Consider the following 27877-nt stretch of genomic DNA (forward strand, 5'->3'; position numbering starts at 1 on the left):
GTGTCAGAATGAAGTATTGTGGGAATGTGACAACTCGTAAATAAAATTTCCTTATCGATTTTCAATTTGACTGCTTGTAGCTCTGTAACATAACGGCTAAATTTGTGGTGGGAAGTTCCTATGGGATCAAACTGCTGAGGTCAACTTAATCTAACTTAAACTAATTGACGCTAAGGACAACACACACACCCATGCCCGAGAGAGGACTCGAACCCCCGACGGGGAGAGTCGCGCGAACCGTGGCAGACCGCTAGGCTACCCTGCGCAACACAACGGCTAAAAACGTTTCCTTCAGCGAGACTGGACAAAGGAACCAAAGCAGCTCCCACTTTACAGTTAACAACGTTACCTCACAGCTAGCGGAATAGTGCAGCGTCGTGTCTCCCTCACTGCTCCAATGCTGGCTAGGACGTAAGTTCGCAACGTGAAATACAAGATTAATTGAAATTTCCATGTCGAATGACTGTCCTCGAGCCAGAAGCATAAACTGATAACTTTATTTCACGCGTTATGAGAAAATCACTGAGATTATGTAACAGAAATGATACAGACACATGAAGTGGATTTTGTGTGCTAATTCTGTTCATCCACGAAGTACATCGCCTCTTAGAGGATTGACACACATATCCTGTGTTGTTGCCGAGATCCAGTTATATTTCTAGCAGCGAATACCAGCCTTGAGCGGTCTAGAAAGTGACTACAGTGCACATCTAAAAGACGTTGAGGCCGTGCGCCGAGGTACCCTAAGTGTATGTCAGTGAGTCTTACCTGGTTTCTATGACTGGGTTTAGGGACTACAGCATCGTCACTAATAATACTCAAATGCGCCGACTGTAAACTAAACAACAAAAATCATTAACTGTTACAATTATTTGTGTTTTTCTGTCTTAAGCATACTGAAACCAAGAACTCATCGCCAGATACGTTTCACATTTTTAGAACTCTCCAGTAGTGATATTGTTCGTAATAACAGACTTGGAATACATTTTTCTTGGGTTCGATGTCAATGGCACTATCCGTGATAGACAGATACACAAATGAAGGAACAAGAACATAGCATCGGTTGCAAAACGTAACATCTACAGGGAGACTCGTATGCTATGAATAACATCAAGTACCAGACCAAGAATGACTATTATACAAGAAAACATAAGAAATGACAGAAAATACAGGCTCAAAATTTCGTTGAAAATTAAACTAGCAAAGGTACGCAATGCAACTTCGATTCCAGAGAGAGAGAACCTGGAACGACAAGTTAAACAACCTGAGCATGGTACTGAGATTCTATACATCGGCTTGTGCAGAGTGATATTAATTTAGCCCCTAATGTTTTAATGTTAACGACGCCTCTGGCCTACCAGATTAGTCATATTTGAGAGTTATCGAGTCCTATTTCGGCGGCACAGATGGGCAGACGTTTCTAGAATTTGCAGACACTATGCATATCCTGCTGAATCATAAAGCCAAACTACCACTAAGTCAGATTATAGTCCGTACTTAATTTCTATCTGTAAAAGAATTGCTCGACAGTGTGTGAATAGCATCAACACCACTAACTCCTCACACTACTCACTACACATACCCAGGATATGCCAGATAATCGCTGAAAAATGCTCTATGCTCTCATTTTTCTGCCAACGGCTTCATTTCTATCTGAGGTCTGTCACCCCATTACCAAAACGATAAAAAAGTGTTACAGTCTACCACAGCACGATTTTCTGTCTCTCTTGCGTCTTTTTAAGATCAAAAAGACGCAAGAGAGACAGAAAAATCATGCTGTGGTAGATCAAAAAGACGCAAGAGAGGCAGAAAGTCACACATGCAAACATCGGCAAAAATATTCAGTAAGCAAATGCGCAAATGCACTAAAAATTGGAGTGAATTCTCGAAACATATTGCGCTAAGCATGAACAAATAAGAGGCTGGTGCAGTTTTCATTATTTAAATCATGGATGATATACCTGCCAGCTTTCCTGAAACATCAAATAAGTCATAACATTTCTTCTGGCTGCTTTTATACAAAGACCTGCACGTTAAGATATGCGTGCCATGCTTCATGATTGCACACGAACTTTCCGACGAATAGGTTTTACGTAGTTTTTAATAAAACAGAACGTCCACAATTTACATATGCCCTCCATACACTCTTTCCACACACTTACACAGCAAAATGTAATTAAGTAGTAATTATTAAAGTGATTACTATTACGTCAGCAAGGTACTGCAACAAAAGTAAACAAGATTCTAGAAGCATAACTTGTATAAATTCATCTCTTGGTTATGGTGTCCAGTATTATAAATGAACACATTGCAGTCACTAAATTAGTGTGTTGTATCAAAAAAGTTAGTGTGGTTCAAATGGCTCTGAGCACTATGCGACTTAACTTCTGAGGTCATCTGTCGCCTAGAACTTAGAACTAATTAAACCTAACTAACCTAAGGACGTCACACACATCCATGCCCGAGGCAGGATTCGAACCTGCGACCGTAGCGGTCGCTCGGTTCCAGACTGTAGCGCCAGAACCGCACGGCCACTCCGGCCGGCCAAAAGTTAATGTGGTTCTTAGGTAAAGTTTTATATCTGATGCAGTACTGTACAAAGTGGGAGGGCATGATACACAACAAATTGATTTACTTCTTTACATTTTCACTCACAGGTATCTCGTAAAACGTTTCGTAACTTTTAGCAGGGCCTGGGCTGTCTGACACTGGATATTAGCCAGAGGCCATCCACCTCACGTCCTGTTCACGTGATGGGTGTGTGAAGTTGTGCTGACATGGTAACGCTATGGCCTAAACATCGCTGACGCTATCAGACAAGGAACTGTATAGGACGAAACCTGCCACGGGAACGGAATCGGTCACGTGAGGCCCTGCGGCGAGGTGAGGAGGGTGAGCGAGTGAAATTCGGTTCGTTTCTATCGAACTTCCTCCGTTCCTCTTCCTCTGCAGCCATGAGACCCCCCCCCCGGTTGTACGAAAGATTTCAGACTCCATATCTGTATCTGTTAAGGTTGATGCAGGTTTCTATAGCAAACGTCACTATTTCTAATTTCGTTGCCTGCAACTACCTCCTAAAGCCGGACGCCCACCCCCTATTGACCAAACCTTTATGCTCTTGCACAACTTTGAAGATACTGAATTGAGATTTTTGCAGTACTGTTGTATTATGTGCAGAAGTCTGTTTACAGAGTATGGTGAAGACCGAGTAAAATGTGGTCTTGCTTCTTCAGGACCATGGGTGTGTGCTTAACCAAATCGTACGCACAGTACAGCTCAAGCCACCCCAGCGGCAGCGCCAGCTGTACTAATGTGAGGAGGGAGGGGGGGGGGGGGACTGCTCTCCCTCCGACTACACACCAAGCAACCCTAAGATCGCGTACTTCACTGTAATGGTAAAAACTTTGAATAATTTGCTATATTATGTCCCAGAAATGATGGATCTCGTAAAAGTTCAGTACAAGCGCAAGTAAGAATAACAGTGCAACTCACCTTTTCGCAGCTTCAGAGTGCGCAGATACGTGAAGAAGTTCTGGGGCCGTCCTTCAAATTCGGGCCGTGTGAGCACCTCGCGTATGAGGCTACTGGTGGAGACGATGATGGTCAGGTTGCCGCCCAGATGTAAACCGATCATGGGCGACCCGTACTGCTCGGCGAGGTGTGCGAACGCCTCCTGTTGCGATCCGAGTTTCTTGGTCAGCCGACGGACTTGCAGGTAGTTGCCAAACACTGGAAGCCATGTTGGACCTGAAGAGGGAACCAAGAAGCCGTCCTTAGAGATACCCATGAACGTAGGAATCTTAGTTTCTCGTTCGCTGGGTAGGCTGTGTACTGACGTTTTGTAGCTAATGCACGAGGGCTATTTGGAAAGTAAGGTCCGACAGGTCGCGAAATGGAAACGACAATGAAAATCCGACGAAGCTTTGCACAGATGTTTTGTACAGTGTCTCTAATATATCTGTCGGTCGTGTCACCTCACTCTCTTCAAGTTCTGAGCCCTCATTGAGCATGTAAACATGACTAGAACACTAATCTCTCCCGCTAAGTGTGGATGCCCGCTGCAAGGTTTCGCCTTACTTCATGCAACCCCACATAACGTACCTGTCACGCATTTCCTTCTTCGAGACAATTCTCGGCCGCACACTGAAGGGGGTAATGAGACGGCCCTACAGCGTTTTCGATAGGAAGTGTTTGTCCACCCACCATACAGCCCATGTTGGCTCTCTCTGAGGTTCGTCATTGCTCATGTGAACCGCTTGCTATGAAGATAGCGCACCACTGTAGACCACCGTAGGGGAGTGTCGGAGAGCTCAGTTGGCTGCCTTCTATGATGAGGGTATTGGAAAGTTAGTACAACTCTATGACAGATATCTAAGTCGGAGCAGCTACTATGTAGAGAAGTGTAGCAACCTGCTGAAAATAAAACATTTTTTATTTTCTTTGTTGTTTCCATTTTAGGAGCGATAGGACCTTACTTTCCAAATAGCCCTCGTACATTAAACTGCTAGCTTCTTGGGCGTCGAATACTTCTTGGGTGTAGAATACTGCATTTAAGTCCGCTCACCAGACAAAATGCTAGTCATTCCCTAAAAGAGCACAATGGTAGCGTTGGAGCGTTGTAGATAGTTTAGAAATGTTACCAGACGGGCATGTGACCCTCCACTGCTGATGTAAGTGATGTCTCTGAAGTGGTAGGTGTGTCTGTGGGTGCTAATCGCTTGGAATCAGTGAAGCAAGTGCGTCGACGCGGAGACGTGACGCAGTGGATGAAAGGAGCTGTTGCGTTTGGAAGACAGATAATCACACGGTGAATGAAGACGCCAGATTTGTTGGTGTACCAAAGCGAACTGTCCAACTCGCCACTCGCAGGCATGGAAGGAGGCGCAAGAACAGTTCTAGTGATAGTGTCCTAACCCAAAGGCTGCAGAGACGAGTCGCACACCTTCCGTGACAATCGTTTTCAAATCCGGCAGGCACTGGTGTTCCTAGATAATAGATGTCTGTCTCAACAAGTCTCTGAACAACTGCACTAGGCATTTGGTATCAGGTTCTTGCAAAACCTCACTACTCACGGTGGCAAGTACAGCTGTACATCTTCTATTGGCCAAATAGCACAGCAACTGGATAGTAGCTAACCAGGGGCATGTAGTGTGATGTGATAATTCGTGATGTGGCCTCTTTTCAAATGATGCACGGTGTCGTCTGAACCGACGGCACAGTGAGGCCATTGAACAGCAGTGAGAAGGATGTATTTCAGCCGGAAACTGTTCTGTGTAGTTTTGGGGTGTTTTTCGTAATATGACTTGATACGCTCATTGACGTCACATGAACATGAGAAAAGTGTTGCCCTTCGTTTTCCGTCCTTATGATGAGTTTGCTCAGGCCACTCATGCCTAGCAAGACGGCAACAGCCTTTTTGACAGGGATAAACGCTTGCATCCCTGGTTTGATGAACATCTACATCCACACCATACGTTGTAAGCCACATAAAGGTGTGTAGCGATTGGTACATCTGGTATCACTAACTGAACCCCTCTTCCCTTCTTGATTCGCGAATTGTGCGCGCGAAGTGATTGTTGGTAAACCATCGTATTAGCTCTAGTTTCTGAAATTTTCTAATCGTTGTCATTTTGCGAGATGCATGTGGAACGAGGTAACTTGTAGTCAAACCCTTCCCGGAAAGGGGTCTCTCAAAATTTCAATAGCAAATCTCTCCGTGATGCACAACGCCTGTCTTGTAGCGTTTGCCACTGCAGTTTGTTGACAATCTTTGAAACGCTCTCCCGCGGACTACACAGCCCCGTGACTGGACGCGCAGCTCTTTGTTGGATTTTCACTATCAGTTCTATCAAACCTACCTGGTAAAGATCCCAGACTGATGAACAATACTAAAGAATCGTTAGATCAAGCGCTTTGTTAACCACTTCCTTCGTGGATGAGCTACATTTCCTTAAGATTCTTCCTATGAATCTCAGTCTGGCACCTGACCGTCCTACTATTTGTTTTTTGTGGTCATTCCATTTACGGTAGCTTTGGATGCCTATGGTGGACACTGTTTGCAGCAATTTGTCATCAGTAGTAACTATAGGAAGATACAAGACGACTTAGACAAAATTTATAGTTGGGATGATGAATGGCAACTAGTCCTAAATGTGGAAAAATATAAGTTAATGCGGATGAGTAGGAAGAACGAAGTTGTAATGTTCGAAATAGTATTACTAGTGTCCTGCTTGACACAGTAGTTAAATATCTGGACGTAATGCTGCAAAGGGATATGAGGTGGAACGAGCATGTGAAAACTGTGATAGGGAAGGTAAATGGTCGACTTTGGTTTATTGGGAGAATTTTAGAAAAGGAGACCGCATATAGAATGCTGGTGCGTTCTATTCTTGAGTAGTGGTAGAGTGTTTGGAATCCGTACCAGGTCGGATTGAAGGAAGACATCAAAGCAATTCAGAGGAGGGCTGCTATATTTGTTACCGGTAGATTCGAATAAAACGTAAGTGTTACGGAGATGCTTCGAGAACTAAGACGGGAATCCCCGGAAGGAAGGCGGCGTTCGTTTTGGGAAATATTATTGAGAAAATTTAGAGAACCAGAATTTGCAGCTTACTGCCGAACGATTCTGCTCACGCCAACAAACATCGCGCTTAAGGAGCACGAAGGTAAGATATGAGAAATTAGGGCTCATGCGGCGGCGTACAGACAGTCGTTTTACCCTCGCTTTATTTGCGAGCGGGGCAGGAGGGGAAATGACAAGTAGTCGTACAGGGTACCCTCCGCCAAGCACCTTACGGTGACTTGCAAAGTATCTACGTAGATGTAGTACAGTTGTACAGTAGTGGATTTCGTTTCTTATGTTGGCACAATATGTTGTATTTATTTTAGTTCAAGGTCAACTGCCAGAGCCCGCACTGTTCATCAATTCTCTGCTGGTCATTTTGCAAATCAACACCGTCTTCTGGTGTTGCTACTTTCTTACAGACAGCTGCATAATCTGGGATCAGCTTCAAGGAGCTTCCGACTCTTTCTACCAGATTAGTTTTATACGTTGTAAACAGGAACGTTCCTATCATGGCCGAGCGGTTCTAGGTGCTACAATCTGGAATCGCCCAACCGCTACGGTCGCAGGTTCGAATCCTGCCTCGGGCATGGATGTGTGTGATGTCCTTAGGTTAGTTAGGTTTAAGCAGTTCTAAGTTCTAGGGGACTGATGACCTTAGAAGTTAAGTCCCATAGTGCTCAGAGCCATTTGAACCATTTTTCGTTCCTATCAAACTTCCTTCGGTTACTCCCGTAATTACCTTTATCCTATAGCCTTTCACACCTTGACTGGTCTTCTGAATCACTTGATCTTAATCTTATACAAAGTGTCAAACAACAAAAGTGAAGTGTAATTATGAAGACGACTTTGCAGATCGGATATGTGACAGAACTATTTGTCTAGAATTAAGGGTACTTCATTGTTAGCGCCGTGTTCCTGCCCGGAAGCCGCTGATTACACGAAAAAATCCGCGTCGTCGATTACAGCAGGATAAAAACTTCTCGATTGATTTGTACAGCATGGGAAAAGTTTCCATTTGATTCTATACGGCACACTATCTGATGGGCCGTCCACATGGAAGTAAATAAACCCTACGAATGGCCTGTGAACGATGTCTGAGGGAAAGTGCTATGCGGTAACGAAAGTCAGTAGGACCTTGTTGTTGGCCTGTATTCGCCTTCTCTCGCTGGGGCTTGCGGAATTAGTTTACAAAATGGCTAGATGGCTTGTGTGTGTATGAGAACATTTTAGACATATTGCGTAAATATAACGGGCAGTCAAAGAAAAACCGAACACCCGCCGCAACAGGATTACGGAATGGGTTCATTTAAAAGTAATCGTTAAATGCTTTGAGACATTTATCCCACTGGGAGCCAAGACGATCAATCTCTCTTTCGTAGAACTCGTTCGGCCACTGACGGCTCCACAATCTCACTCACACATGCACTATCTCGTCCGACTGAAACTGATGTCCACACACGTCTTTCTTCAGGACGTCAACAATGTGAAAACCACACGATGAAAGATTCAAACTGTACAGAGGATGTTTCAATGTTTCCCAAACAAATCGCTGGGGTGTAACCTTCGTCTGATTGGAAGACTGGGGGTGGGCGTCATCGTGCAACAACATGATTCGTTCCACCAGCAGTATCGGGCGTTTTGACTTTATGGCGCGTCACAGTTTCTGTGGAGTCTCTTCACAGCGCTGCGCATTAATTGTGGTTCCACCCTCGATGATCGCTATGAGCAGAGGGCCCCTGCAGAAGACAGTCGTCATGACCTTACTGGAACTTGTGAGAACAGCTTTGGATTTCGTTTGTGAAGGGAAATGCGGGTTGTTTCCACTTTTGGCTTTACCGTTTGCCTACGTGGTGTTTGAATTCTGTCGGTTGAAATCGGCCCGTTTGCACGAAAACGCCCGCCTCCACACTACCAATCGGACGAAGGGTACGCTAGTTGGGAACATCCTCGGTGCAGCGCGGATCTTTCTCCTGTGATTTCCACACCTCTGTCGACCTAAAGAAAGACTTTGGTGGACGGCAGTTACAGTCGGACCAGGAAGTACAAGTGTGGGTGCGGTTGAGGAGCCGTTAGCGGCCGACAGTGTTCTACGAAACAAGAACTGATCGTCTCCCAATTGGATAAATGTCTTACCGCGTGTGGTGATTACTTTGGAATGGAGCGCCTCCATGGTCCTATTGTGGCAGGAGTTCGGTTTTCATGTGACTGCCCCTGATAATTTTAAAATCGAACGCGTGCCGTTGAAGCATGAGGAGCCTTGTGTTTACAACTTGAGAACTTTGTACCGTGACAGAAGGTATTAGATACGATGGGGTGTACTACTTGAAGCTCCAGTATGAATCCCACGTCTGGGATGAAACAAAGCGTCCGGTGCCTGCCAGATCAATTCGCATTTAGCATACTGAAGAGTTACCTCTTAAACAAAATATTTTTGATCATTCAAATATATACACCCAGAAAGAGAGTTGAAAATAGATTCTAGATTTTCAGCAGCAATACGTTTCCAAATACACTGTTCACGTCTTATTCTGTCCGTGATGGATCCTGGGTGCCGTAGCTGCAGATATGGGGTGTATCATAATTAATAGCGAAGACTCACACGGGATAAAGTCTGTTATAACAAGAGGAAAAATGCTCCTGTTGGGGCACAAAAAAGGTGAAAATATTCCTCTTTACAATACTGGCAGTTAAGTGAGGAACCACCTGCCTCAATCCTCATTCTGCCTTCAACAAAAATTTTGGCATCCGAACATATTCAATAGGCATACGAACATACTCGCTCTCTTTTAGCACAGAACATGCTAAATTCTTTTACTCAGTCTCTCTTTGTAGTCAAGCCTTCATGCTCAGTATCTCCATCTCACTGCCACTGTCTATTTCTCTTTCCGTCTTCTTCATCCCTATTGATTTACAGTACATGTCACTGCCACTGCCTCCTCTCTGAATTACGTTGCCTTCTTTTGTTTTTATTTCCCACTGTCACTGTCTCCATTATACCTCGGCAGCGCGCAAATACTGCAGCATCCGACTTATTTTTCGCCCACCACCATGCGTTAAAAATCTAGAAGTGGCCAGCCCCACAACTGATACTTTCCGTAACCAAAAATCATGGTTTTTCGGGGTTCCTCCAAGAATAGCCCATGCACAAGTGGTACTTTTATAATCCGCTTTAATTTCTCCTTAGATCACACCAACCGATTTGGTGTATTTGCGTTGACTGGAGGAAGTGTCTGAGGTTTCTATTTTGATCCTCTGCTGTAGGCTAGCTACAGTGTGCCCGATTCCTGACAGGTATACAAATGGTCGCTGAGCCAAGGGCTGTCCAAAAGATTTGACCACCCACCTCTCTGATCAGAACCTGTGATGTGACCCCCTGAAATATTGCATTTTCGCGCGTGGCTTTTTCGAACATTTTGGTACCGAGTACTATCATACGCGGCCCGATAAAAGCAAAAACATTCCTATAAACATTGTATCAAAAACATACCATTTGCGTAATAATTGCGAATGTCTAGTATTGAACCGCTGATTTCTATTTAAATTTTGTCCTAGCTAGTACAGATCTTTTTGAAATGTAAAATTTTCGATTGAGTCTCCATCTAATCTGGCTGAAAATTCACCCATGCTCCTTGCGAAACGTTGAGAAATGTGGTACATGCATGATGGACAGCCACATCTTTCTAATGAGATGAGTAGACATATAAACTGCCAATATGGAGCATTGTGGATAGGTCGAACAAAGATTCTTATCTCGACTTCCACGATAACCTTAATTCAATGCTCCGAATTTTGGTGCCTGGGGTCATCTGAAAAGTACAGTGTACAGCACTTCCGTCAATACAGTTGAAGAACAAGAGCAGCGAATTTGCATTCTTATGAAGTTTTACGTTATGATCCAGCGGTGTTTGAAAGAATCTGTAGCTCACTGCTGAAAAGAGTGGCAGTAACGTGAAGACGGAACGAGTGTGTTGTAAACTGTAACAAGTATCATACTGGAGTAGCACTGAATACATTGTTAGCGTTGCCCCTCAATGAAATTTCACTCCAGTCAGATGATTAATTAAGAGAAAAGTTTACATTGCAAATTCATTTTTACTAATTGGGACAAAATTTGATGCTGAAGTCAGTGGCTGCTCGTAAAGATAACAATCTCGCACACGGCTCGTTTACGTTCCCATGTTTACTGGAATACTTTGCTTTTACCATTCTAAACTTTAACCTGTGTCAGTTTACGTTATCATTTAGTTCGTACAATATTGATTTTGCAGCAGAATTCGTTCCGGCTTGCGAGTACGCAGACAAGCATGGGTAACGATGCACGGTGTTGTTTCTTTGGAGGGAAGGAATGATTGAGTCAGATATCCACATGAGGTTAGTGGACACAGCACCTCGCAGACCTGTGTTTTGTTGGGTATCAGAATTCAGAGATGGCAGGGAATGTGTTGAAAAACGCAAAAGCACCGGGCGTCCAGCGACTGCACGCAAACCGAGCAATGCGCAGCGTGTCCATGACTTGATAATGGGAAACAGGCGAATCTAGTTTGTTGAACTAGGGAAGGCAACAGGTCTAATACGGGGAACGCCGCGCATCATCATCCATGAGGATTTGAAGATGAAGATGTGTGCACAACGGGTCCCCCTTTCCATCACCACTGTGCAGAAACAGAAGCGTGTGGAAATGTTCCAACATCTGGTGCAACACTACAGCGCAGATCCGCCGGAGTTCTTTGAGCGTCTGGTCACTGTCGATTGGTCATGGTTCTTCCATGAGACTGCAGAAAAGAAACGCCCATCCATGGGGTGGTAGCATCGCGGGATCCCTTGTCGCAAGAAGTCACGGCCGGGACTGTGCATTCAGAAACAAATTGCGACAGTGTTCTGGGATCAGAAGGGATACAGTTGTTGGATTGGCTCCCTACCAGTACGGATCGGTACTGCAGTTCATGCCTGATTCAAGAATACCACTACAGAAAACAGGGCAATGAATAGATTTCTCAGTAGCTGGAGCACATCGAGTCTGTAGACGACATCTGTCACGCGATGGTGGAAGGACAGAACCTGTCTCCCGAAGGTGAAGCTCCGGATGATGAAATACATTTTTATCTGGATGACATCGACCAGGATCTCTAGCAGCATATTCACGGGCGGCAACACAAGCCCGGTTATCGGAGGCACCAAGGACCAGAAGTATTTCCACGTACTCATCGTTTGTGCATGCTGTACGTCCAGCACAGTGTCTTAGAATAAATCCAGAAGAAAGTGCGATATGTGTATGAATGTATGTGAAGGCTATCATGGGTGTGTTACTCGTCTAGCAACTAGTCCCTGTCTGGTGAACAGGGCATACACTATAAACACGCAGCAGGCTGTTCCACGCAATGCACATCACATCTCTCACAGCTTTTGTTCTGCATGACTCACACCGATATAGTTAATTGTGCAATGTTCGTTTTCGAATTACATTGTTTCCCTAACAGCAATAGACGTGATGTTTCCACGTTTCCATAGATGATAATAATAATAATAATAATAAATACGAGGGTCAGACCAAAAGAAGTGCACACTATTTTTTTTAAATCCATCTTTTATTCTACATGTTTGAAAGTTTTACAGTGTGTAGATACATCCTTTAGGAACAATATTTTTATTTCTCCACATAATTTCCATCCCTCTCAACTGCCTTACGCCATCTTGGAACCAGCGCCTGTATACCCGCAAGGTAAAATTCTGGACCAACCTGTTGGAGCCACTGCTTGGCAGCGTGCACAAGGGTATCATCATCTTCAACCCTTGTTCCACGAAGAGAATCTTTCAGTTTCCCAAAGAGATGATAGTCACATGGAGCCAGGTCAGGACTGTAAGGCAGATGTTTCAGTGTTGTCCATCCGAGTTTTGTGATCGCTTCCATGGTTTTTTGACCGACATGTGGTCGTGCATTGTCGTGCAACAGCAAAACATCCTGATTTTACCGATGTGGTCGAACACGACTCAGTCGAGCTTGAAGTTTATTCAGTGTCGTCACATATGCATAAGAATTTATGGTGGTTCTACTTAGCATGATGTCCTCAAGCAAGAGTCCTTCGGAATCGAAAAACACCGTAGCCATAACTTTTCCAGCAGAAGGTGTGATTTTGAATTTTTTTTCTTAAGTGAATTTGCATGATGCCACTCCACTGATTGCCTCTTCGTCTCTGGTGAAAAATGATGGAGCCATGTTTCATCACCTGTCACAGTTCTTCCAAGAAATTCATCTCCACCATTCTCGTACTGTTACAAAAGTTCACTGCATACCGTTTTTCTTGTTTCTTTGTGAGCCACTATCAACATCCTGGGAACCTACCTGGCACAAACCTTTTTTTAACTCCAACACTTTCAGTATTCTGCAAACACTTTGTTCCCCTACCCCGACGTAGCGTGACAAATCGTTCACTGTGATGCGTCTGTCAGCAGTCACCAATTCGTGAACTCTCTGCACATTGTCTGGAGTGTGTGCAGTACGAGGCCCGCCACTGCGGGGTTAGTCCTCAATATTGCTGTGCCCGCTTACATCACGTAACCTGCTTGCCCACCGACTAACAGTACTGCGATCGACAGCAGCATCTCCGTACACCTTTTTCAACCTCTTGTGAATGTTTCCCACAGTCTCGTTTTCACAGCACAGGAATTCTATGACAGCACGTTGTTTCTGACGAACGTCAAGTGTAGCAGCCATCTTGAAGACATGCTGCGACGGCGCCACTAACGGGAACAGGTTGAACTAAGTTTGAAAACATGCGGGAAGGATGTATCTACATGTAAAACTTTCACACATGCAGAATGAAAACTGTATTTTTACAAAAATAGTGTGCATTTATTTTGGAGTGTCCCTCATAATAACAATAATTGTGGCACATGGAGATACTTACTAACCAACATGGCCTTATCAGACTCAGTATCGAAAGGCATAATTAGTGACTCCATCGTGATAATTCGTATAAATGGTAACCGATTATCTGCAAAGCACGTTTCTAGCCCCACTTGTGACGTTAAGGCCCTAATGAAATGTAGTGGATCTGAAAGTGGCAAGAATAATAGTTCGTACTAATCCATGGTGCCACTCGGGCAGGGGACATAGAAAAGAGATTTGGAGTCTAATAGATGCAGTGATGTGAAAGCTGAACTCCGACAACGACTGCACTTCAATTTCTGTGTTCGTAGTATGTAAGTGCAAATGTTTTCTAGAAGACCCACTGTAATTGCTGTAGGACAATTTAGACGGCAGATTCTGTACTATGCAGACTAGATTTAACAAATAATAATAAATCGCCCTCGACCCAGAATCGAACCTTCTACCTCCCTCAAGCTAACACAAAACGTTTTGTACTGCACCAACTGCACAGCACTTTTCAAACAGGCTGACGGAAGTAGTTACCGTACATGTGATTACAGTGTTGTCAGAGTGCCAATCATTCGTTATTGATTTACTGCCGGAAATACGCATAGGACGAAATTTAGTGACAAACATTTTTGTATTGCTACTACGTGAGGGATCGTGCTGCGAAATCCGAGTGAGCAAATTTTTCTTATCCCTATATTTACAAAAACATAAATACATTCGAGTCGGTATGCTTGTGGCTATTCTATTTGAAAATACAAGGAATTTCACCAGTGAGACACAATGAAACTGTTGGCAGAGCACTTTCCTCCTGAAACGATAAAGTTGTTCCGACATCTTATGAGGGCCACCTACTTTTTGTACAGCAGCTCACTTTTTTATGGAACATTTTGAGGATCGTGCATTAAATTCGGCTCCCCTTCGTCCATCTTAAAATTTTATAGTTATGTTGACGATACTTTCATAGTCTGTCCACACAGGGTAGAAGCTCTTGAGCGCGTCCAGAACATATGAACAGTATGCACCCTAACATCTAGTTCACTGTCGAGACAAGTAGAGTGGGTAGGCTGCCGCTTTCAGACGTTCTGGTACAACGATAGTCGGGTGGACGCTTCGGCCACTCAGTGTACCGCAAGCCGACCCACACTGACTTATATCTTGGTCCCGAGAGTTTTCGCCATCCAGTCCAGAAGAGAGCATCTTTAAATACGCTGATACACAGAGCAAAAGCCGTTTATGACGAGGATCACTTCCACTCTGAAATTAATCATCTGAAGTATGTGTTCCGTATGGGTCACGTGATATAAAGTCAGAATTCTTCAAGGAAACGATACGTGAAAATGTTGAACCTTCACGTGATTAGCTACTGATTGCATTCCTTCTATTTTGTGGCGCTACATCCAACAAAATGGGGAGATCCTGGCAAGGCGAGGTATCAGATGTATTTTCCGACCTCCTAAGGACAGTCTCGGCCTCGGGATTCCTGGGATTTATAACATCCAATGTGAATGCGGAAACAATTACATCGGTCAGTCCATCCGCACCATTTCCGACCAATGTGCTGAACATCACCGGCATATTAAAAATCGAGAACTGGAGAAATTTGCAGTTGCAGGGCACAGCCTCACAATCAACCATGAAACACTGTTTGAAGGAACAAAAGTTTTGTCCCAGGCTTCTGTGTAATGGGACTCTATAATTAAAGAGGCTGATCTTAGCCGTGTATGGAAGCGAGCTCTCGATGCAGACGAGAGTCAGAGATATTCGTCGCAATGTTTACGCTACAGCTGGAATGGTGGCGCCACCATCGCCGACGTTCACACCATCTGCGACAGCATGACGTAACTATTGACCAATCAGAAGCCGTCTTTCGGCTATATAGGGCCGCCACAACATATAACAACATATATATACTTTTGTGCGTTAACATACAGCTATCATCGGCGTTGGAAATATATTTGCAGAGAAAATCACATAATGATGTATTTTAGGCCAATAGACATAACTAGTTATTGTAGTGGTTTTGAATATATTTACTGGTCAGGGCTAAACGACTATTGAAAATATAATTGTTTTTGGATAGATCAACATGAATTTCCTAAGGGACCGAAGTTAATCATGCATTTACCAGTAGAATAAGGTGTGAAGAAACTACGTCACCGTATGCAAATTCCGTCCGATTTCGACGAAACAATTTGTGACTGTGAACCATCAAAATTTGCAGAAACATAAAATTAAATACATATAGTCATGAAGTAGTGAGACATAGATTCTATACTAAATAATTAGTCCATACAAAAATTCTATTTAACTTTGAATTTGTGGCAGTCGATACATAACGAACATACGTCTTTTAACATTTCCATATACACGTCGCACAATATAGCTTCTCACACGACTCTACTGCTATGCAGTTGGCACTTTCACATTACACTAAAATTATATTTTTTAAACACTAATAATACTGTGGCAAGACATGCGTGTCCGACACAAATTACGAGAGACAGAAGAATGAGTAACTGTTCATCGAGAATATCTCGTACATCAAAAGAATGTGTAAAAATTTTCTTCTTTTGTCTGTCTTTCGCGCAGCGGCTTTCAAAGTCAATAGCTCACTGTACCTCTGACGGCCCTTCCACAATGAACACGTCACGTCACAGCACGTTATCTGCTAACTGCAGCTGTTGCCGAGCGACTGCTAGGTTAGTGAATGATTTAAAATAGTAGGGCAATCACATAATGTTACAAACAGCAATTTTCACAATCAGTTGCTCCTGACGAAGACGATGTTGGAGATCGTCGAATGCTGGATGTTTTACCCTGAACTGACACAGCAAGAAGCCTGAGAATGTTTTATAATACAATTTCACCAGTGCCCACTGGATAAACTTCTTATGTAAGAACGGAAAAGACAATATTAATTTCAAAATGCCATCTGGAGGCCAACCCACTGGAAATAATGTTTAGAGAATTTAACCATTTTATTAGAATGTATTGTTCTAGTAGACAGTGTGGGCACGTTATTTGACACAATTTGAGGGAATATTTAATAACCTACCTCATGTTTCCACAAAATGTATGCCAAATTAACTTGTGTTAAGTAAAGTTAAAAGGAATGAGGGGACAATTCCATTGCCAAAGTTACTCAGAAATAATTTACTACTGGAAGAAAAGGTGAGTCATTCACTAGTAAAGTACATGGAAAATGCTACCCAAAGAAAAGGGTACTTTGACAGAAAATCAGGAGAGTTACAGAAAGTGAAGATAGGCAGTAAGGTTTTAATCCATGACCAACCAAGATCCTTACTATTCTTCTTCTTTTGCTTGTGCCTTTGTCCCACATGGCCACAGGGTCGGCTTGGTCATTAGCGGATTTGGCGTTGTTAGTTGAATGGGTGGCCAGATGCCCTTTCTGTCACCACCCCAGAATGATGACAACACAAACTCCCAATCCACAGGTAGGGAAAATCTCCAGCCTGCCTGGGAATCGAACCCCAACCCTGTGATCAAGAGGCAGCAACGCTAGCCAATAGGCCACGAGCTGTGGACATCCAAGATCCTTACTAATAAACAACAAAATAAAAAAGGAGCAAATGCTGTACAGTGGACTTGACCATCCAAGATCCTTACTATTCTTCTTCTTTTGCTTGTGCCTTTGTCCCACATGGCCACAGGGTCGGCTTGGTCATTAGCGGATTTGGCGTTGTTAGTTGAATGGGTGGCCAGATGCCCTTTCTGTCACCACCCCAGAATGATGACAACACAAAATCCCAGTCCACGGGTAGGGAAAATCTCCAGCCTGCCTGGGAATCGAACCCCGACCCTGTGATCAAGAGGCAGCAACGCTAGCCAATAGGCCACGAGCTGCGGGCATCCAAGATCCTTACTAATAAACAACAAAATATAAAAGGAGCAAATGCTGTACAGTGGACCATATGTTATCAGTGTCATACCACATGAAGGAGCTTACCTTTTAGTGTATCCTGGAACACACAAAGCCACAGGAGTATATCTAACCAAGGTATTAAGAAATACTCCCACTATATTCTATATGTGGGCATATAAACAATTATATATATAGTTAACGTTTGATGGACGTCTCATTTATAGTCTATAAGCGTATATATATAATAGAGTCTCGATTATCCGATCTTCGGTTATCTGACCTGTGATATCCGACCCTTTCACCGCACCGGCCGTGCGCCAACCGATGACAGGTCAGTGACTAACGTGTTGTTTGTTGATACTCAGTTCATTGTCGCCGTCTGCTACTCCTCACTCCTCAGTGCTAACTTAGACCTGTAGTGGAGTGGACGTGTTGCATTATGTTTATTGTAAAAATTTGTGGTGATGGCTTCAAAACGGATAAAGGTGGTCGTTTCAATGGAAGAAAAACTTAAAGCTTTAAAAAGAATAGACAATGGTGATACTTTATTAATAGTGGCACAAGATTATAACGTCGGGAAAACAACAGTTGGAGACTGGAAAAGGAGCCGCAGTGAAATTGAGAAGCGGTGTTCTCAGAGAGAAACCTCGGCTGTTTTGGAAGGTCGGAAAACCATGATAAAATGTGATTATGAAAAAGTAGAGTGAAGCTTTGTTCCTATGATTTACTCAACATAAAGATAAAGGTGTATCCATGTCGGGACCTATTTTGCAGGAAAAAGCCTTAAAGTTTCGTAACGAATTAAAAGAAGGTGAACCTGATTTCACAGCTAGTGTAGGCTATAGATGAAAGAAAAGATACGGGATTCGGCAACTTAATGTCTGTGGTGCAAAGCTTTCAGAAAATTTTGAAGCTGTTCAGTTGTTTAGGAATAAACTTCACAAGGTATTGGACAAGGAAAACTTAACAGGTGATCAAATTTTTAACTGACACGAGACTGGTCTCAATTACAAAATGTCACCGGAAAAACATTGGCGTCAAAGGCCGAAAGGGCAGCGCCAGGCTACAAACGTAGCAAAGAAAGAGTGACAATTCTTGCATGCAGTAACGCCACAGCAAATTTGAAAACGAAACTGTCTATGACAGGTAAGCCAAAAAAACCGAGAGCATTTAAAAATGTATCTAAAAATGCTTTACGGGTGAAATATTAGAACCGAAAAAAAAAAAATGCTTGGATGAGCTCAGACATTTTTAAAGAATGGTTCTCTTAACGAGTTCGTGCCACAAACTGAAAAGTTTTTTAAGCCAACAAATTGCCCCGCAAAGCATTGGTGCTTCTAGACAATGGCACTTGTTAACCTAATGAAGATGAACTTCAAGATCAAGATATAAAGGCCATGTTTTTGCCTCCAAATGTCACATCCTTATGTCAGCCTGTGGACCAAGGGACCTCAGAGACATTGAAGAGAAACTACCGCGGAAACTTGCTTTCCTCTTTAAGTAATGCTATGGACAAGGGAGAAGATACGCTAGAGCAGTTGAGCCGTCTTAATTTGAAAGACGTAGCTTACGACGTGGCCAAATCTTGGGAGAGTGTTGGAGCAAATAAAATTGCAAAATCCTGGAAAATTTTGGTACAAGAAAATCAAGAAAATTTTCCATATGATGAAAATCTACAGCAGCAGACCGAACCATAAAATATTACTCTGCTTTCATTGTTACGAAAAGTGCCGGGATGTGCTGACGCCACAGAAGATGACATAAATGAATGGATTGTCCAAGATGAAGAATTTGAAGTGACAGATGAAGAAATAGTCAACATGGTAAACGAAAAAGAAGAAGACGAAGAAGCGGATGTAGTGGAGGAAAGTGCACCCGAGATTTCTCACAACGAAGGACACAAAGCCTTAAAAAGTGCTTCAAAATATGTAGAGCAACTGCGGAAACATCGTCTACCGACGTTTTACTTCTTAAGAGAATACATGATTTAGCGGCAAAAAAACGGCAAACAGCAGGCAAACAAAAGACAATTACGAACTTCTTCACACAGTAAATATCTATTCAGTCTAATTTGATTTGTATTGTATTAAATGTTTAACTAATTTGGTCTACTTTAGTTTAATTTTTGTGTTTTTTTGTATTATTTTCCGTGTTATCCGACCTTATGAATGTACATATCTAGGCCAGGGAACTGATTTCATTGAAATAAGCTTAGGTTTTCAGTTCAAGGATGAATGTGAAGAGTGGTGTAGAAAACTCATCTATGTTGTGAATCTACAAATGGACTGTGAATCATAAATGTGAAAATAATATTTTGCAAATAAAAGATCTGCAAAGAGATAATGGTACAAGGCCATGAACAGGTGGGCAGTTCAAATCCATTGGTCAGATTATAGGTTAATCTTTAGTGATGTCCATCTGCATCAAGCTCATTAAACAAACAAGTCGCCTGAAAATTGACTAAATAAAACTAACTGGAAAACATCGATCAACTGTGAATTCGGACTAGGAATCTAGCCTCAACAATATCTGTCAGCTTTGAGTTTCTCATAGTTCATTACATACGAATCGAACAGATTTATATACATCGAATGCTAATATGAACATTTAGATGCTGAGTTGTGCTTTCACTAATAAGTGAACTGACATTAGGAAATGATTAGGCGATAATAAAATGTGCCGGTTGGTTTCCTCTCCGGCACTTTTGAATTCACGCCACAGCCACCGACTGAACAGCTTCTCTGCCTGTTTCACCGTCCATTCGTCAGTGGAGTTTTGTGCTCTGCTATCAAGTGACACTGTCGACATCCAGATCAGTCACCAGGCATGAAGTGCCGCCGCGGAAGCTCTTGTGGCTTGCTGTTGTGGATGCAACAATATCGTTATCTGGTCACTAATACTGAAGAGATATGATTAATGGATGATTTCCAGTAATCAAAAAAGGCATGACAGGGAAGTTGGACTATCATATAGCGTGTGGGGCACTATAATTCTATCTCATAGATTCAGTTATTAAAACAATATAAACCATAAATTTTCTGTCGTCAAGTTTATAAACGTTGACACCAGATAGGACAAGTTACATAAGAAAGTGATACTCTGGTTGGTAAATGCGTTGCACACGATAGAGTGAAGGCTGCCGTTGTATGCATCCATTAACGATTCCGTTGGACTTTCTTATGCCGAGCAAGTAGTGCTGTTGGGAAAGGCTATATGTATCCACAAAATACTTTTTCAGTATCTTTTTATGGGTGTGATAAATGGTCGGTGATTTTCCACGTCAGGGAGTTTCGGTATTACGCGATAAAATTAATAGTGTTCAGACGGAGGAGTAGTTACTGGAAGAGGGGAGAGAAATTATGGAAATTCTGGGGACTAGCACAAAAAGAAATAAATTTTTAACTTTTTCGTGGAGTTGTTGGCAATTCACAAAGTCGGAATGTCAGTAGTGAATCCTCATGGAATACAGAAGTTGGTTCTGAAAACCATGTTGTCGGCAGCTCTCCATCTTCTTAAGAGAAAAACTCTGTTTCACAGCGTGCAGAAACAGAAAGATGAAGCCCTCTAGCTATGAAACCATAAGAATCATGACCCTCTTTTTTTTTCTTATGAAAAAGAAGAAACATGCACTGCCCTTTCGTATGTTAGCTCTTTTACACGTTACCTTAAGCATACGACAACGCGTGTGTCTCATATGCACGAGGCTCTTTTTGCTGCAACACTTGTTATAAAACTTTTAATTATTTCCTTTTAAAATGTTAGTCTCGCTTAGCTAGGTTTTTCTTGTTTTTAGATTTGCAGATGAATGTAACTTTTAATTATTGTACGACTAAAAACTGTGATGGTTGTATAGTCAAATAACAGGAAGCAGAATGGTTGGAGATTGATAGTGTTAAGTGATTTCTGATTCATCATCCGGTGCTAGCCTCTGGGCGCTATCGCATTTGTGTTAAAGGCTCCTATTAGTGGTACAGGAGTTGAGGTTAAAAAATCTTATCTTGCGGTTCAAAGTCAGACTGCCCAAAAAAATTTTTAGCACCGTCTGCATATCTATGAACGGAAAAAGACCATGAATAAGGGAATAAACGTTCGTTATCATCATCTACCTTCCATGTACAGGCCTCTTAACCTGTTGTGGTCTCGTCGACAGGTCGACCTAGACAACTCATACGGTTTGGGTTGTGGTGTAGTATTGATTTTGGGAATCTCTATGGGATCATTCGTTGCAGACTTTTTCTCCAATTGTTTTGGTGGTTCTAAATGGAACGTGAATGAGTTTCATTTGAAATTCATTCAATAATATTAATTCCTTTTGTGATCCTATTTGGTTTAACCAGCTGCTCGCCTCAGGAATTCCATTTTACAGGCTGCTAATCTTGCCACAACATTTATCTTTATTATCCAAGCTTCACTGTCATTGCACAGAGAAGCTCTTGCTGAGGCCTTATCAAGCTGTACTCTGGGGTGAGTCTGGGCTATGGAAGGTGTCATATTATTTATGACTTCCGTTGTTTTTATATACCTGGTGGCTTTTTCAGCTAGGTCTGTTCCTTCTAGTTAGTATAGTTCACAGTCTAAATATGTTTGTGGGTTCACTCAATCTATAATTTTACTTTTCAAACCAGTCTTACTTTGTGGTGGGTATTTTCCAGAGAAGGCTATAGTTTATGCATTTTCGGTGTTGACGTCCACGCTGTATTTCTCGATTGTAGTCTGTAATGTATGTACAGAACGCTATAGATGCCGTCTGGACAGGTTACAAGAGCTAAATCATATGTAAAAGGTAATGCATAGGATTTACATTTCTGTTGATATGACTGTAGGCATGTGGTACTTATCTCCACTCTTGGATGATTTTATTCAGATAAATAACCAGCAAATATGTTCTAGTTATTTAAAAGACTGACTGAAAAGTGAGATACCAGCTGTTTCATTCTACCTCACTCACTACCTTTAAAAATTTTCCCAAAAATTTTGACATGTCAATTTATTGTCGCTTTTTTAAAATGCAACTTATCTCAAACTCCTACAAGCTGCCATAACTGTACCTCACTCACATCCACTAGTCCATCGCTGTAAGTCGCTCATCCCCATCCACTCCCAGTTTCCCTTTCTCACTCACTCATTCAGCCCAATTCATTGTCATTATCTTTTTGTGTCTCTCTGTAATTGTCTTATGTGTCACAAGCACAGACCCGTTCGGTCTGTCCTACTACTACAGTGTCCTCTCATTTATCAATGTCTTCCTCTTGCTCTCTCTTAATACTACTATTTCATTCTTTCCTTCCTACTGCAGTTGTCTCCTCTCATAGTCGCTACTCTCTCTTCCACGTTGTCATTATTATACACTCTGTATCTCATTATCACCAGCTCTCAGCCACTTCCACTTTTTCTTTATTCCTCACGCTGGATTTTACGTATTTTACGTGTACAGATATGATAATTTTGAACCTCTGTGTCTCTGAAAGGGATAAAGATACGGGCAAATTTTTCAAAGATGTTCGAGATTAAGATCTTGTTGATACATCGTAAAAATAACAGTCACTTGCTGTGAAAAGACATCTCGGATTCTACAGCTGAGTTCCGATTGTTTCTCGCTAACGGATAAAGATTTTTGAAAACGGGGAGATTGTTTGCGATTTCAGTCTTTCTCGGCGTATTTCACTGATGAATTCTTCTCGGGTTACCAACCGACGCCACCACTTGGCTGATAACCCGAGAAGAATTCATCAGGGGAGATTGTTACTCTTGATAAATGCCTAGATAATGTACCGTTAAAATTTGATCAATTCGCTATTGTTATTTATTATTTATATTTCGCCTCATACCGGGTTTTACGCGTAGAAGTAGCAAAACTTAGAACCTCTGTATCTTGGAAACGGATAAAGACAGCTAGAAAACTTCCAAGCTTTTTTTTTTTATCTTGAAATCGTCGGCTGGGTTTTGGTCTGCTGGTGTCGGCGAAAATATAATAATGAAACCCTTTTATGGATTTTTCCGAGGAACCCCTCATGGACAAATGGTGCCTCCATAGGTCTCATCAAGTCCACGGTAGACAACATCTATTACAAAAAGAACCAACAGATTTGCGCAATTTGCCGAGGCAGGAGGAAGTCTGTAATGTGCTATAAAGTATAGCAACACCTCAATTTCCTTTTACTGGACCGATGAAAAATGTTAGTGTGAGGAAATGTGAATTTAATTAGTAGTAGCGTCAAGAGTATCTACTATGCCTAGGTTTGTTGGAATTTACGGGCAGATATGAGAAGGAAAAATGCGAGCACAGTGCAGAAAGTGACGACGGATGTGTAATTTGGACTGCCAGTGAAGAGGCACTTGCACTTTGCAGTCGTGCTTTCGGGGTGCTGTGGACTCCAAGGAAGAAAGGAGCCTGACGGCAATGGTCGAAGCATCAAAGAGAAAGGAATGTTGTTATTTAGACTTCATGCCATTCTATCTTGAGTTAAGTACGAACTTATGGTTTTGGTCAAGCATTGAATCATCATGCATGAACATGTTCCCTGAAAAGCTTTGCTAGTTACCTGTCGTTGTGAGTTGAGAACGTACTTGAATGTAGAAGAATTACGGAAACCGTAGTTTGTGGTTACGTCGTTAGTTGCTTAAATGTCGGAGCTCTCTTATAGCCCTCGCCCCTCTACAGACGAAAAAGACGTCAGCTGTCAGATACGTGCCACTGCATAGCAGGACCACAACATTAAGAGAAAACAAGACGGTGACCAGGAAATTTAAAAAAGAAGGTAACTGTTGTTACAGGGTTGAGTAAAGCCTTGGCATCTCGCGACATATCGATCACTTAAAATCAGTCCACAACAAGAAAAAACGCCTCGTTATACAAATGATCCCTATGCGAAGGGTTAACAAAAACGCCTCACCCTACTTTATCGTCAACAATAGAACCCGGGGTATGAGCACCGGAAAATCATGTTCTTATACGCAGCGTTTTTCTGTCTCATGCACACCGATAAGTTGGTTCAAATGGTTCTGAGCACTATGGGACTTAACATCTATGGTCATCAGTCCCCTAGAACTTAGAACTACTTAAACCTAACTAACCTAAGGACAGCACACAACACCCAGCCATCACGAGGCAGAGAAAATCCCGGACCCCGCCGGGAATCGAACCCGGGAACCCGGGCGTGGGAAGCGAGAACGCTACCGCACGACCACGACCGATAAGTTGCTGGGGAACTCGGATCATCTGCGAGAATCTGTAACAATTTGTTCCTATTGATCTGATCAAAGGGTTTCTGAAATCGACGAAGACAATTTGTTTGTCGAGATTGGAACATACAACTTCATCTTGGAAGAAAAGGAAACGATAAAGAAAAGAACAGTAACGTGTAGGCAAGTGCGCATTGTTGCTAATCTGTGAACTTGCACTGTGCTGCTGTGTAACATTCCAGGCTGAGTTCCTCCACGCAGTGCAATGCAACGTGATGGGGTCCTCCTTGGCATGCTGTCCTCAAGGCGTTCGATACGTCGCTACTCGAGCCTGACCCATTCTGAGCCTGCTGAGACCATCCTGTGTGTGGGGAGGGCTTGTGCAACTCCAAATTTCATATTTCAACTGGCCTTGGTCATCTGCTCCATTATCGTCTTCAAAGACAAACCCATGTCGCGGTGCCACATCCTACAGGCTACTATGTTCTTCTGGTTCAGGTGTTCGATCAACAAACTGGTCTGGATAGTTCGAGATTTGGGCACCGACTTAGGGAGAAGCCACACAAAACGGTGCTTTGATTTTGATAGAAATCTCCTATCGGTTAGGACTTTACTAACTGCTAGTAAACCCCGACCTGTCTCAGGAGATGCCGAGGGGAATAGTTCGTGACATGGAAAGTTCACCAAACTCAGAGTAATCTTAGTGCCACCGAGTAAATAAACTGTCACTACACTTACATCTACATCAATACTCTGCAAGCCGCCCGACGGTTTGTAATGGAGGGACTTCTGGTTCCATTAACTGATCTCCCCTTCTCCCTTCCCTCTTCCACCCGCGAATGGCGCGTGGAAAGAATGGTTGTCGGTAAGCCTCTGTATTTGCTCTGATTTATCGAATTCTCTCATAGTGGCCATTTCGCGAGGTCTATGTGGGAGGAAGTAAAATATTGTGCGAGTCTTCCCCGGAAATCGTTCTCGCGAAATTTCAATAGTAGAGCTCTCCGTAATGTACAACGCCTGTCTTGTAGCGTCTGCCACAGTAGCCTGCTGAGCACCTCTATAACGCTCTAGCGCCGACTAAACGAACGCATGACGAAACGCGGCACTTTTACCTGGATATTCTCGATCTCTTCTAACAGTCCCACCTGGTGAAGGTCCCAGATTGATGGGCAATATTCAAGTTGGTCGAACAAGCGCCTTTTAAGCCACTTATTTCGTGGATGAGTTACATTTCCTTCATATTCTTCCTACGAAACTCTGTCCTCGATACTTTTTTCCTATTATTTGCTTTATGTGGTCATTACGCTTAAGGCCGCTCTGGATATTTATTCCCAGATATTTTATGGCAGATGCCATTTCCAGCAATTTTCATCAATAGTGTAGTTATCAGAATGAGATTTTCACTCTGCAGCGGAGTGTGCGCTGATATGAAACTTCCTGGCAGATTAAAATTGTGTGCCGGACCGAGACTCGAACTCGGGACCTTTGCCTTTGACATGCAAGTGCTCTACCATCTGAGATATCCAAGCACAGTTTTAATCTGCCAGGAAGTTTCAATAGTGTAGTTATTCGGTAGCTGATTTCTTCACCTATGAATACGCTACATGGTACATTTATGGTCAACTGCCAAAGCCGGCGTCATTCATCAATTCTCTGCAGGTTATTTTGCAAATCGATATTGTACCCTAGCATTGCTACCTGCGAGCAGTCTTAAAGTCCTTCGGACTCTTTCTACTGGATAACTTATATAGGGGAAGGCGGGTCAAGACGGTGAGGTGGGGTAAGACGGGGAAGGGCTATAAGCTACAGTTAGAGTGCTGCCATCTGTGGATAGCTACGTCAGCATCATAAATACACAGGTCCCAGTGTGTTGACATTGCTGAACCTTAGTTTAACGGCAGTTTCTGTGACCTTTGCAAGGTACGTACAATTGTTATAGTGATTTGCAATGTTTTACACCTTTCGAGGTCCTAAAACATGTTTTTCGTGAATATTTGTCCAGACTGTATACATAGCATTGAATAGTACGTCTTATTAACAGTAAACTGCTGTGTCAATAGTCAATGTTCACTACATAGTGTTCATGTAGTGCTTAATATAACCGGACAGCATAGTAGAGGGCAAGACGGTGTGGGGCAAGATGGGGAGCTTCCCAGCCTTGCCCCTACTATTTGTCCAACCATTACGTTCTTATCGTCTCGCTGCGGGTTTTGAACACGTACATTATACGTTGAATACAATTGTAAATAGAATGGTATTCGTTATTCCAACGTTTCCTAACTAATTATAAAGTATGCCTTAGGCTATATGGTGAATAAAAATACACAAACCGTGCAAAGTCAGTATTCTTGCTATGTTTTAACGACTGACTATTGGAAATATGGTATTTCCTATATAATATAGATTACCAGGAATGATCCGACTCAATAGTACGTTCCACAAGTTATATTTCAGATGGTTCGCAAGTATGGGCGACAAACGTCTCGGCAAGATTGGTCATTGTAGTCAATGGAAGGCGCTGTAAAAGCTGTTATGGAAGGTCATATGGGTTCTTTCAGGGCTGCTCGACAGTTCAACGTGCCACAGAAATCTGTGTTTCAGCGTCGGGGTGTCCACGATACTTGTGCAGGGACAGAAAGTGATGATGACGAGGCTGTCCACACTTGTGTTCTACGTAAATGTAAGAGGCCTAAATAAAACGTAATACCTGAATCTACAATTCGCAGAACCATGTTTCGAAACCTTATCGTCACACGATTTCTTTATTCCAGTCCTTATTTAAGCTTTAGAGATGAATTCATGCTAGTTCCCCATCTTACCCCGCATATGGGGCAAGACGGGGAATTAGTAGTTTATGTTTCAAATCGAGATATATCTAACTAAATGTAACAAGTTTGCAGGTTTCCTTGCATGCTATTGTAATTCAGGGGTTAAGTAAACAAATGATAATCAAACCTACTTGAATTTGTTTATTTTTGTCCCTTTTGTAAGGGTTTAAAGTTAGCTTCCCCATCTTGCCCCGCCTTCCCCTACATTGTAAACAGTGACATTCCTATACCCTTACCGAGCAAGGTGGCGCAGTGGTTAGACACTGGACTCGCATCCGGGAGGACGACGGTTCAATCCCGCGTCCGGCCATCCTGATTTAGGTTTTCCGTGATTTCCCTAAATCACTCTAGGCAAATGCCGGGATGGTTCCTTTCAAAGGTCACGGCCGACTTCCTTCCTCGTCCTTCCCTAATCCGATGAGACCGATGACATCGCTGTCTGGTCTCCTTCCCCCAACAACCCAACCCCAACACCATCCTATACCCTTCTTGGGGTTCTTCGGAAATTACATTCACAGCTAACGATTTTGTTCCGTTAAGAG

The 27877-nt window shown here is 42.7% G+C and overlaps 1 protein-coding gene across 1 annotated transcript in view; it reads right to left on the minus strand.

The window, feature by feature from the left end:
* LOC124795919 (methyl farnesoate epoxidase-like) overlaps positions 1-27877 on the minus strand; it is a 325562-nt gene that overhangs the window by 175624 nt on the left and 122061 nt on the right. The window contains exon 2 of the mRNA XM_047260000.1: positions 3493-3747. Coding sequence (XP_047115956.1) covers positions 3493-3747 — 255 coding nt within the window. The remainder of the gene's footprint in view (positions 1-3492; positions 3748-27877) is intronic.

Source organism: Schistocerca piceifrons, chromosome 4 (assembly GCF_021461385.2).
Source record: "Schistocerca piceifrons isolate TAMUIC-IGC-003096 chromosome 4, iqSchPice1.1, whole genome shotgun sequence".
In the NCBI taxonomy this organism is placed as follows: Eukaryota; Metazoa; Arthropoda; class Insecta; order Orthoptera; family Acrididae; genus Schistocerca; species Schistocerca piceifrons.